Source organism: Schistocerca americana, chromosome X (genome assembly GCF_021461395.2).
Source record: "Schistocerca americana isolate TAMUIC-IGC-003095 chromosome X, iqSchAmer2.1, whole genome shotgun sequence".
NCBI classification, from domain to species: Eukaryota; Metazoa; Arthropoda; class Insecta; order Orthoptera; family Acrididae; genus Schistocerca; species Schistocerca americana.
In genome coordinates, this window is record NC_060130.1 from 851,526,684 (window position 1) to 851,540,798 (window position 14,115).

General features: G+C 40.7%; 1 protein-coding gene across 1 annotated transcript in view; it reads right to left on the bottom strand.

Moving 5' to 3' along the window:
- The window catches only part of LOC124556566, a 259,489-nt gene that overhangs the window by 108,823 nt on the left and 136,551 nt on the right, over window positions 1-14,115 (bottom strand). Inside the window, exon 4 of the mRNA XM_047130521.1 lies at window positions 13,953-14,050. Within this exon, the coding sequence (XP_046986477.1) occupies window positions 13,953-14,050 (98 nt within the window). The remainder of the gene's footprint in view (window positions 1-13,952; window positions 14,051-14,115) is intronic.

Genomic DNA, 14,115 nt, shown 5'->3' on the forward strand with positions numbered 1-14,115 from the left:
AGGGAGGGAGGGGAGGGATGGAGGGGAGGGGAGGGGAGGGGAGGGAGAGAGGGGAGGGAGGAGAGGGAGGGGACACGAAATGGATAGCACAGGGGAAACGGTCACCCATGTAAGCATCAGAGGGAATGTACCACTCAAGATGATGGGCAAGCTGGGCAGTGCAGAAGGAGAGGTCCAAATGGGAATACGTGCGCGTCTGAAAGGAATGTGGGTGCTCCCATGTTAAGGCCGATGAGGTTTAGTTGCTTGAGGTCAGCAAGAGAGCACCTCGCTGACAGGTACTGAGAAACCCTAAAGGGAATGATGCGCATTAAATCACCGAGCAGCAGAAAGGGGCGAGGGAGTTGCCTATTAAGCTTGAGGAAATCTGCCCTGGTAACACCAAATGACAGGGGGATGTAAATGGTACAAAGCGAAAAGTTCAAGTAAGAAGCAAAACGTGTACTGCAACAGCTTGAAGCCAGGTAGTTGGGGAGATGGGTTGACTATGATCATCATCCCTGATGAGCAACACGAATCCCACTCGAGATGGAATGCCATCATTAGGGGGAAGGTCGAAGAGGACCTGGAAGAAATATGGAGAGCTCAAAAGCAGTCATGAGGGCCACAATTTTGTTTCCTGGAAGCAGAGAACAAGTGCACGCTGCGATTCAAAAGCAACCGTAATTCATCCTCGTTGGACTGAAGGCCGCAAACATTCCATTGGAGGAGAGTCATGATGAGGAAATGGGAGGAGGGAAAAAATGAAGAGGGTGTCACCTCGACAGCTGCCTAGTGCTGGCCTTCGAAGGCTCACTGCTACAGGGTGCAGAGGCTGAAGGATCCTGCTCCACGAGATCTACAGAGGTATCGGCATTCCCCCTTCTCTGTCTGCGGAGTCCAGGGCAGAAAAACAGTTGGCGGTGCACACCGGCAACACAGAGGTCAGCCAAGCGAGGGTATCACATGGCAACACAGTCTAATAGGATCTCTGAATCAATGAAGGAGAAGACCATATGCCTTTGTTTGATTTCTTGAGCCTTTGCAGTTGGCATGTGGTGATTCAGATGTTTGTTGGCTGGAGGAATGGAAGAAGTCTTCGCGGGAGTATTCCTTCCGTCCTTTCCAGCCTCCCTATTGTGTAGCAGGTGACTTCACCCTATAAAGCCAAAGTTTGGTGGCTTGTTGCACAGCTGGAGGAGACAGTGTTGCTACCATTACATTGGGAGATTTTAGAACTGTGGTGCTGACTTTGAGGTCACATGTCTGTGTGGCCATGTCCTTCGCGAAGCAAAATGTAACAACAACAGTACTGTAGGTGCCACATGGTAGAACTCAGGTTTTCTGACTAGCCAACAATTGAGAGTGACTGGTAAGGCACTTTTTCCTATACCCACATCTCCTGGATGGCCCGCTCATTGAGATACACAGGACAATCTTGGGAGGAGGGCAGCATGGTCACCACTGCAATTGATACAGCATGGAAGAGGAGGCAGACAGTCACCCTTGTTTGCATCCCTATCACAGGTTACACATTTGGCTCGGTGTCAACAGGACATTTGAGTGTGGTTGTAACAATGACACAGGTAGAAGCACTTGGGTCAGAATGTACGGTCCGACTGTGATAACTTCATATATCCTGCTTTCACCATGGCCAGAAGAACCACTCTATCAAAAGTGAGAAGAGAGTGTGTGTGGGCCAATAAGGTAGCCTCTACCTTTTTCATCACCTGATGGTCTGCCAGTGACACCCTGATCAGAGATGTATGTTTGGATTTCTGCCTCAGTCAGACCATCGAGCAGCCTAGTGTAAACAACACCACGAGAATTCAGTGTTCGATAGGCCTCAACATGAACGGGATAACTGTGAGGAGCAAAGCTGCAAGCAGTTGTTGTGCTTGAGAATTAGAAGTTGTCTCCAAAAGCTAAGTGCCACAGCGTAAACAAGAGCAGGATTTCACATGGCCGGCAATTGCATCAACACCTTTCTGCACAACAAATGGATTTACCGTAGCAAAAGACTGACAATCTCAGTACGTGAAACCACAAGGACTGTGGTGAAACTGGGAAAGTCTTTGAATTGTTAACCTCATTCTCTTTATGTTTGATAGATGTTGACTCTGAAGAAGATTGGTTCATTGCAAGAAAATCCCCATGGTTGCCAGCATCTCAGATGGTGTGCTCCTTCCAACTGCCCCCTCCTGAACACCTACCAGAGGGACCAATCGGCAATTTAGAAAGCTAGCAGCTCAAGCAATCGCGTCTCCCTGTGCATTGCCTGTACCACAGGATACGTGCAAACCATACCTGTCAACCTGCGGCTGGGAATCATGCGTTCTCCATTCACCTGTTATGCATCAGAGCCTGTTATGCCTTCAGGAGCGAGCGTACAGGGAGGAAAAAGAAAGACCTCAAACACCAAAGCGGAGGAAGGATAGTGGAAGGGGAACAAAGAAAAAGAAGAGAAAAAAGAAAAAGAAGAAAAAGAAAAGAAAAAAGAAAAAGAAGAAAAAGAAAAGAAAAAAGAAAAAGAAAGAAAAAATGGTGGAGAGAATGTTCTGATGTCTGGGATGTTCTTGGAGATATGGTCTTCATTTTCAGTAGCTGACATGTTCCCGAAGAGAGGGAAAAAAGAATAGCAAGAGAATATACATGCAGCATGGAATGGAAAAGCTGCTGCAAAGCTGGGGCCCTGTGGTAGCCAAACATTAATCCACCGAAGAGTGCTAAGCCCCCTGTGGAGGTGACAATGGAGGTGGAAAGTGATCATGCCACATTCTCTCCAAAGTAGACCACAAAGGCTCAATAATACTGAGATCCGATGATTATGGTGTACAGAAGAGGTGTCATAGATGATCACTGTGCTCACAAAACCAGTCCTTGACGATGTGAGTTGTGTGAATGGGCCTTGTCATCTCTGAACACACCATTTCCATTGGGAACAAATATTTTACTATGGAAAGGTCCTGGTTGACCAAAATGGTTATATAATCCTTGGCAGTAATATGAGCTTGCTGAGTAACCATGGGGGTCATGGAATACCATGATGTGGCTTCTCAGATCATCAAAGTCCTGTCATATTTCACTCTTGGTACATAAAATCCGTCAAAAATTGGCAGCAGTGTGAAATAAGACTCATCCGACCAAATGACTTTCTTCCATTGCTCTGTAGTCCAAATTTTGTTGCTGGCAGGATTTACAAATTTAACATTCATTTTTGCAGTGAGTTCTACAGCTGTCATCCTCTTAGTTTTCATCAGAATTGTGTCACAATCACTCAACACACACTTTCATCCACATTGTCTCAGTAGACGATATTTTTCCGCTTTCCTCGTATACAGCATAAATCTTCAATTTGGTGCCTTTTGCAACACCAAACACTTTGGCTACCTTGGTTACAGAAGTAGCTACCATATGAGCACCAACAATTTGCCCACATTCAAATTCACTTAGCTCTGATACAATGCAATCACAACTACACAGAACACTGTTCTGACCACGACTGGCACTTGCTATGTACTGACGACACTGTGCAGATGCTGTTCATGGTGAAATACAACAGTGCAACCAGCACGCTTGGCTAGTACCTGTATTTATGTTCAAGTATGCATTTCTCAGGACGTTTCCATATTTTTGTCCAATCCCTGTAAGTCAAGTGTTATAGTACTTAGGTAAGAATCTCACTGTTGTAGAGCAGAGGTGGAAAGGAGGAGTTGTCACATTAATCAGGAACTGTTATAAATTTAAGAACACAAACATTCACAAGTTTTGCCTAGAGCAGCACAGAAGTAGAATTTTGTAATAAATCATTCACAACAGTTAGTGTATCTTGAGCACTTGCAGTTAATTTTAATCTGTTCATAAATCACCTTCAAAGGTCTATTGGCCCATTTAACAGTGGAAAAAAAGGTGTTGCTGGTGATTTTGAAGTAGATTTCCTTAAAAACTCTTCCAGTAAGAATTTATGACCATCAGCAACACTATCATTCAACTTTATACCTACTGTGAACTCCCCAACTATGGTAGCCAATTGCTCACAAACTGCAACTGACAATGTTTAATACAAAAGGCTAATGAAGAAAATTATTGACTATCCAGTCACATTAATGTGACCACTTGTCAAATGCTTGAATAACCACCTTTTGCTGTGCAGACTACTGAGAGACATGCAGGAAGAGAGTCAGTGGGTGTTCTGGAAGGTACTGACAGGGATATGGAGCTATACTGACTCCAGTGCTGTGACCAGCTGCACGAGGTTTCTCAGTTGAGAACCCATGATGCGAACAGCCTGGCTGTGGTGGTTGCTCACATTCTTGGGAGCTGTTTGACATTTTCCACTCACTGATCATCTGTCTGATGGACAGATCCGAAAAGGCCACCTGTCGCCACTTGGTATATGTCCAGTTCAGATGCTGGCATGCAAACTCCAGCCTCATAGCTAATAAACACCAATCAGCATGGGGGCAGGAACCAGTTGTCTGTTGTGAAGGCCCATACACAGCAACGTTCCCTGAACGGTCATTGAGGAGACACTGCTGGTAGCCCCCTCGATTCTTATGGGCAGTCAGTTGCTCAACAGTTGCACATCTGTTCAACCGAACGTATCTTCGCAGCAGTCATTCACCAATGTTGTATACGGCCCATGGTGCAACACAGTTGCCTTGGTGCTAGTTTTCGATAGTACTATTTTGCCATGCACGGCATACTTTAACCGTGCCAGCAAGTGAATGGTTTACAAACTTTGCTGTTTTGGAAATGCTTCCACCCTTAGCCTGAAAGCCAAATAATCATGGATGTCACATGAATCTGTTTGCTTCTGCATTATGACAATGACTGCACTGTTTTCCATGTCCACCCCCTCCCCCTCCCCATTCCCTGACACTTTACCCCTTGCCTGACACACCTTATTTACTTTCCACTGCTAGTGTTGTCACCTGCCATCTGAGATGGCATGCTGATGTCTAATAGAGACAGTTATCCCATTAGCCATGTATTACAAAATCAGTAGTCAATGGCTTCTCAGACATGAAATTTCTTTTGTTAAATTACTAAACAGGATATAAAATCTACTAAATCTGAGTTCAAGACAGCAGTGAATAAGCGAAAACTTGATTATTCTACGATACTATTCAATGACATGAACCAGAATGGTCATGTACATGAATGCAAACCGCAGCACTTTATCAATAAAAAGTACTTTTATTGTTTGAATACTGTTTTCCACCAAAGCTAACCCAGATTACACCAAAGTCTGCAAAAGATCCCTGAATTATTCAAGGAATAAAGGTATCTTGTAAGTCAAAAAGAAATGGTATTTGTAAGTCAAACTACTCTGATGGTTATGCCATAGCTCATTACAAGACATAATGCAAAATATGGGTTATGGTGAAGGAGGAGACTGGTGTGAGATATTCCATGGTAGCATCTACTTAACCTGACAACCCAATTTTTTCAGTAACAGTTATGAAATATTTGTTAAACGGTTTTGCAGTGCTGAATGCATCTATTACCAATGCATCATTTACACTTAATGCTATCTGTTGCTCTTAATGTATGGTCCCACCAGTCATTATAAACATCTTCAGTAAAATGAATATGACCCTCACTACAGCAGCAGAAGTAATGCCCACCATAAAATCTTTAAAAAAAATCTAGTGGTTATGAAACAGTATCAACAAAATTACTTTAAGAGTGTACTTTTGAGTTTATTAATACTGCATGTACTGAATTATAAGACGAAGTTTTCTCCCAAATTCATCCTTCAGAAAATACAAGGTCATATTACATTTGCAGGTTAAACTTTAGGTGCTAAGGTTAACGTTTTCATATTATGTAATATGATTACTATAGGGGATGACTTAGATTTATAGATGAAGCTTTGACAATTGAGGTCACATGCATATTTATTTTTAAGAATTTGGAAGGGTTGTTTAGTATCACAAAATTGCTGCCACTAGCATTTGTACTCTTATCACTGGTGCAATCACAAGCAATGTCTAATCTGACTACAGTTTGTGTTAATGTACTATTAATTAAGGCATTAAATTTTTTCTTTCACAAGAGTTTGGTACTTGTTGTTAGGGCTTTTCTGTAATCTATTAACTTCATGTGAGGTGAGCCAAAATTGCACACTAAGTTAGTACAACATTTTTTGAATGTCTGTAAGCCAAATATGAACTTCATGTATATTTGGTTCAAATGGCTCTGAGCACTATGGGACTTAACATCTGTGGTCATCAGTCCCCTAGAACTTAGCACTACTTAAACCTAACTAACCTAAGGACATCACACACATCCATGCCCGAGGCAGGATTCAAACCTGCGACCGTAGCGGTTGTGCGGTTACAGACTGTAGCGCCTAGAACCACTTGGCCACTCCAGCCGGCTCCTGCGTATTTGTTCTGATTTTTGTCGACTGCGCTTCAAAATCACTAACTGGCCAATTGTGTGACTATCAATAAAATAAATACACAACAGTTGAGGCAGAAACTTCACAATATCTTTCAACAGATAGAAGAAGTCGACAGTGTTAAAATTCTTGGAATTAAAGCTTGGTAATGAATTCAGCTGGGAGGAGCATACCACAGAACTGCTAAAGTGCCTGCACAAATCTCTTATTTGTAGTGTGAAGATAGTCAGATATAGGTGATAAAAATAAAACAGACTAGCATACTTCACATATTTTCATTCCATAATGAAAAGTGGGATAATTTTTTAGGGTAACTCAAGAAGCCAAGCTAAAGTTAAAGTTAAAGTTTTCAGAGTCCCAAAAAGTGTAATATGAACATCCTGCAGACACTCATTTAGGGAACTAAGGATACTAACTACTACTCCTCAACATATTAATTCCTTAGGAAATTTGTCATTAAAATATCTCTTGAAACCAACAGGTCAATCCATAGGATCAGTATTGGAAATAAGAATAAACTTTCATGGAGATTTAAAGCCAGTTTGATCCAGAAATGTGTCCCTTATTCAGGAACACACATTATCAATAACTTGCCAGCACCCACAGAGAGCTTAACTAGCAAAGTTCAATTTAAGAGAAGCCCAAAGGATTTATTGGTGGCCTCCTACTCTATTGATGCATTTTTTGGCATTATTAGTAACATACACACATCAGTTGGTTCTGCTAAGACATTTTAATATTATGTACAATCTGACTTCTGTACAAATTCAGTGCAGTAATGCAATCATTGTAAATAAATGTTCTAAACTGACTTTTCTATTTCATATTCAAGACTCCACCAGCCTACAAAATCATCATAGGGCTTAATGTTTTGAACATTTGCATTTTTCATCACAAGCTATTTATTACCTTTTAAATGGAAATATGTTTAAGATTTTTTGACTTGCTCTACATCCATGAGCACCATTTTCTTTTTTAAAAAAGTATTTAATGTGCATCCCTGTATTCTGACATGTTCTATATCTCAGAGGATTTTTTCACTGTGGATCAATTGGATGGTTAAGTACATCTAATCTAAGTCTAGCCTCAGAGCCGTAACAGGAAATGCAGATAGTTGTGTGTCCATTTCCCACACAGAATGGTAGGCTTCTTCACTGTTAGAACTGAAGTTAGCTCTTTGCCTTTCCCTAGTCTCTTGATATGCCTGGAAATATGGAAATGGACTCGTGGACTATGTTCTGTCATGAAAGTACTGCACTGTGTTCTGGGCAATCTCCACTGGTGTTACTTTCAGGACGCCATTGTCCTGTATGGCAACCAATGGACATGACATCCTTTTCCCTGAGATCATCTTTACCGATTCCCCTACTTCAATGGAGGATGTCTACTAGTTAATGGACTTCAGAACCTCACATCAAGGCCCCTTCTTGTCCTCATTAACTTTCTGTCAGGCTTTTGCCCTCACTTTTGAAAGGCTTGAAGAGCTCTTGCTTGGATCTCTGTGCCATTGTTTACCTGCCCCTTATTGCAGGCCAGCACTGTTTGTTCCACCAAGAGTCAGGCTGTCGCATATGAGGGCTGAAGATTTTGATATGGATGCATCAATGGCAGAGCTGATCATATCTGTAATGTGACACACTGTGTGTTCTAATAAACCTAAATGACTGTACAGCACCCAGTTTGCCTTGTTGATCATTCATTTAGGCAATTTTATTTCTGGTTCTGTTCTTTGTATACACTGAGGTGACAGAAGTCATGGGATACCTCCTAATATTGCGTCAGACCTCCTTTTGCCCAGTGTAGTGCAGCAACTCAATGTCGCTTGGATTCAACAATTTATTCGATGTACCCTGCAGAAATATTGAGCCATACTGGTCCTATAACTATCCATAACTGTGAAAGTGTTGCCAGTGTAGTGAACCGACTTCACTATGTCCCATAAATGTTCAATGGGATTCATGTCGGGTAATCTGGGTGGCCAAATCATTTGCTCAAATTGTCCAGAATGTTCTGGAAACCAATTGCGAGCAATTGTGGTCAAGTGACATGGCATATTGTCATCCATAAAATTTCCATCATTGTTTGAGAATGAAGTCCATGAATGGCTGCAAATGGTCTCCGAGTAACTGAACATAGCCATTTCCAGTCAGTAATCTGTTCAAATGGACCAGAGGATCCAGTCCATTCCAGAAAACACAGTCCACACCATTATGGAGCCACCACTAGCTTGCACAGTGCCTTGTTGACAACTTGGGCCCACATGGCTTCTTGGGGGTCTGTGCCACGCTCGATCTCTAACATCAGCTCTTGTCAATCAAAATCAGGACTCGTCTGATGAGGCCACTGTTTTTCAGTTGCCTGAGGTACAACCGATATGGTCACGAGTCTAGGAGAGCCACTGCAGGCGATGTCTTACTGTTAGCAAAGGTACTCGCGTCAGTTGTCTGCTGCTCATTAACGTGAATTTTCACTTAAGTGTAGTAATGGATATGTTCGTCGTATGTCCCACATTAGGCCATTGGCCACTGCGTTGTTTGTGAAGAGAGGCATTGCCCAAAATTTGGTATTCTCGACACACACTTCACATTGTGAATCTCAGACTATTGAATTCCAGAATGATTTCTGAAATGGAATGTCCCATACGTGTTGCTCCAACTACAATTCTGCACACAAAGTCTGTTAATTCACACATCAATCACCTGCATGCAAATGCCGGCTTCAACAATGCACTGCCCTTTTATACCTTGTGTACACAATACTACTGCTATCTGTATATGTGCATATTACTATTAAATAATTTTTGTCACCTCAGTATAATGTGGACAGAAACTGGTAAATGGTTGTTGTAGTGGAGGTCAGCTACCCTTCCCTCTTAGCAGATTCTGTGAGAGCATAAGAGAAAACATCAAAGGCAGAGAATGACCCTGGGCTGTGCTACAATGTGTCATTTTCCCAATCTTCAGGAGGCATCAGAGATTTGTAAGTGGAGTTACAGGCCCAGAGCTATCGCCCAAAATAAATCATGTTTGGGGATGGTGGTAGACTGACTTCAAGAGCACCTCACTATGTATGGATTCCTGTGGCCGGAGATCAATGGAACAAACTGTTACCTTGAACAACATGACATGTACTTTGATAGCAACTAATGATGCTTTAGTACCTATTCTATAGCACTGACTTCTTCCCCTGTACTTTAGCTTTTTGGGAAGAAACAGAATGCTTGACAAAGTGTACCAACTGTTGTTTGTGAGATTGTAGCTTTTGGGACACTGTCATTATGTTGTCAGCCTTCAAAGTCTGTGGAACTGATTCTTTGGCAGTTGTCCACTTACTGGTGCTGTAACTCGACATGTGCAGCAGCATAAGAAATTGTTGGTAGTCGTATTTACTGTTTGTGCAAATAATGTAACGAACTATGAAAGCAGCAGAGGCTTAAGTTATTTCTTTCCTTCAGCATATGGCACATGTTTTTAAATTTGATACTGTACTTCTTTTTTTCGATGTAGACTGGATCCACTCTCTGCTCCAAACAATGTTTGTTAGACGATATAGCACATATTGGTGGAGAGACATATTCTACACATTGCTCATGAGCTGCTTGGCTGTTAAAAATCACTATAGGTTTTTCCTCGAGGCTTCCATTTACTCCCTTCATCATGTTCTGCACATCTAACACCTTTATCTTATCTGCCCATTCTTTTTGTATTTCAATGACACTCACTAATTAGGTCACCTGGTTCCACTCCACGGTTGGAATTTTGAGTTTTATGTAGTTCAGTTACAATGGGAGAGTCAGCAAGCTTCTTAGATTTATGTAACTTTGTTACTTTCCCAGAAGTGACAGTTTTGTTCAGCAACTTATTTTAGATTCTCCCAATTGGTTCTGGGCTACTTTTAATAGTTACTCTCTACACCTTTTTGTAAGTAAAATGGGGATATCTTATCAAACGTGTCTTCTGCACTTTTAATTATCATGAAAACATTTTGAAACGCCTGTGTTCTGTTACTACTAAGTGTTTCTTATTTCTGTAGATGAGTGCTCAGGAGGGTTAATCTCCAGAATTCTCTTGTAGGGTTGAGTAAGTACTCACTATTGATGAAGCCAATCCACTAGGAAACTTTTAGAATTTATAGCCTCCATTGGCATTCCACAAGCAGCTAGGGTAAGAGGAGTCCACCCACACTTACCTGGGTAAGTTTTGTACAAGTGAGGCGAGCTAGGTGCTTCAGAAGCTATCCAGTAACAGCTGTTTCACCTCAACAGCCAGCACACAGCCTCTGTCACTGTGACACCCCAGGGTGGTTGCTGAAGCATGCACAGACCTTCATGTTACAGAACAGCATTTACCTGTCACTGCTTAGGAATCCCATGCCAACCAAACCTGCCAGCCCAACCAACAAAGACCATGCTTTCTGAGATGCTTGCCATTTGGCGTGATCTTGGGAACCACTTCATGAATGTGACTACTTCAGAAACTAACAAAGCATACAGAACATTAGTATTATTAAAAATGTTAATATGATGCTGATTTAGGTTCAAAATTCAAATGGCTCTGAGCACTATGGGACTCAACTGCTGTGGTCATCAGTCCCCTAGAGCTTAGAACTACTTAAACGCAACTAACCGAAGGACATCACACACATCCATGCCCGAGGTAAAATTTGAACCTGTGACCGTAGCGGTCACGCGGTTCCAGACTGAAGCGCCTGGAACCGCATGGTCACACCGGCCGGCTGCTGATTTAGGGGTCAGGAGTATTTATGCTGTTGGTGGAATGCAGCAGCTGAAAGCAAATCTGTGTGCCATATAAATAATTTCACTGCCACTCTCCTAATTTGCATACATATCATTCAACTGGCAGGATGTTAGATTAAGGCCACAAGACCACTCTGACAGATTACAGTTCTACCAATGGATTCCAAGATAGAACACTGAAGAGCTGTAGTTCATAACTAACTTCTTATTTACAGATGAGATGTGATTCACAGAGCGTGTGATGATTAATTACTACAATAACCACATGTATGTAGAAGCAAATTCTTGAGTGGTTGTGGAAGCAAGCATTGGATTTAGTATCACTATGTGGGGAAGAACTGTGGGCAAGACTCATAGGGCCATACATCTTACCGAACAAACTAGCAGGTGCTGTTTATCACATATTTCTGTAATAATAATAATAATAATAATAATAATAATAATAATAATAATAACTTTCAAAATCATTTGAGATAAAAACTGGGGTTAGACAAGGTGATGGATTATCACCTCTGTTATTTAACTTAGTTCTGGATAGAGTCATGGCAGAATGGGAAAAAGAACTCAAAAAAGAAAAGTACTGGAAACCAATATCACTGGGAACCAAAAAAGATGACCTACAAATCCCCTACTTAGCCTACACAGACGATCTTGCAATAATGGCAGATTCTAGTGAAATGGCAGTCAAACAGATAGAAACCTTAAAAGAGTGTGCAGGAAAAGTTGGCCTACAAATATCTTTTGAGAAAACGGTGTTTACAACAACAAATCTAGAAATTTCTAAGTTACAAACCAAATATGGAGAAATTAAGAGGGTACCATACTTTAAATATTTAGGAGAGATAATTTCTGAAAAATACTCACAACAAGAAAGAATATTAAAAGCTCGTAGGGGTCTAGGGCTGGTCCAAAACATTTACAATAAAAAATGTCTATCTATAAATACAAAAATTAAACATTATAAGTCAGTAATTAAACCAATAATGCTATATGCCAGCGAAACCTTGACACTTAAAAGGAAAACAGATATGGAAAACCTGAAGAAAGAGGAAAGGAAAATCATTAGGAAAATTCTGGGACCAAGATGGACCAAAGAGGGGTATAGATTACAGAAAAATTCTAAAATTGAAGAATATTCTAACATAGAGATAGACATGAGGAAGAGGCGTCTAAAATTCTATGGCCACATAATGAGACTTCCCGATCACAGACTTACAAAAAAAATAGTAAGATACGTAGCATCCCTTGTTAATGGAGGAGAACGGATCAAAAATGTAAAGAAAGATCTGGAATTAGCCAACATTACTACTGAAGACATGAACAAAAGAAACAATTTCAAACTTAAAGTTGACAAATGGGAGGTCAAACCAGAGACAAAAGCGCCGAGAACTGGAACAAAATGGAGCGAAGAAAGAAAAGCTGAATTCTCGCAAAGAATGAAGACCTGGTGGGCAAACAAGAAGAATAAGAAGCCCCAGAAGTGAACCATCTTTACTTAGCGTCTTCCATGTTGGGAGCTTTACGACTAATAATAATAATAATAATAATAATAATAATAAACATATACCGTACAGTTAAAAGGAAGTCGCGCTTGATCAAGGTCTGCATCACTTTCCATTTTTGACCAGACATAACATCTGAGAAACGAAAAAAATAATAATAATAATCACCCATGCTACTGGAGAACATCACCCATGCAGAAAGAAAACACACATAGTTCATGCACAAAGGGGAATCACCACATTCTCTATGCCACTTATGACAGTACCTAACACCTTGTTTAATGGATGTTGTATTAGTCGAGGTAGTCCAGTAGCATGACATCCTCTTGCTGGTATGATCTTAATCCCTTGGATTTCGAAGACATTTAAAATCATTGGTGTGAATGACTATCAGCAAGGTGCACACATTAGAGGAGCATCTGCCCTACACATATGACCAAATCCAAGGGCATGCAGGTGTATTTGGACACCTTCATATTTCTATGGTGGTGGGGGGGGGGGGGGTGGGCGCTGAATAATATAAAATAAGTGGAAACCACACTGAACACATGCTGTAGCATTGACAGACATATGGCTATCACAGGACAGAATGGCCCACATTTTGTTTTTTGTCATTGTGTTTACAAGGACTTTTATAGTTTTTAGTGGTACTGTTTCCCATAAGAATATGCAATATTCTTTCCAGAATATGTTTTATATTTTAAACATCAAGCATTTTAGACAAAGAAATGACACAATAAAATTGTTTAATTGAGTTCAGAGTAAATCTAAGTGTCCTAAATAAATTAATTTCCTCAAGCAATATTATTATCCAGAACACCTTATTGTGAGAATTAATCAATGTATTCTTCGACCTTGTTTTCTGTAAATTATGATAGAGACTGTTGTACATACAAAGGATGGTATACCTCACATCTTAGCAGTGCTTTTAGTTGCAAACCTTCAGTGTGGCAAATGCTAATAACTTGCTTCTATGTTTTAAGCTTTAGAATAACACTCAAAGAATAGTGCAGCACACTGTAAAGCAGTCTCACTAATGTCACTACTAAAGTCCTAGAATCCTTCATTAAGAATAGAAATATTACTTCAGAGTTGGAGAAACTTGTTTCCAGTTCCTACATTAAATAGAACACAACAATAACAAAAGCTGAAATGCTTTTGAATGTTTCAGTCACATTACTGGACCTACAATGAAGTTTCTGTATTTGTTGAGCTTTCATGTGGAGCCTTTGGAGTAGTTACGAACTGTAATTTATGGGGGAAAAAAAACATGCCTAGTAATAAAGAATGGAATTTTCTGTCATACCGGTAAAATTCTGCAATTGCCTGCAGTTCCAAAGTACCACCAGCTTCATTCACATTTCGAATTTTTTTCACATAGTCATCAAACGAACCGTCTACAAACTGTAAAAAGAAAAAGAAGAGAAGTGTGAATGTCAACACCAGAGAGAAAGAGAAAGAGAGAGAGA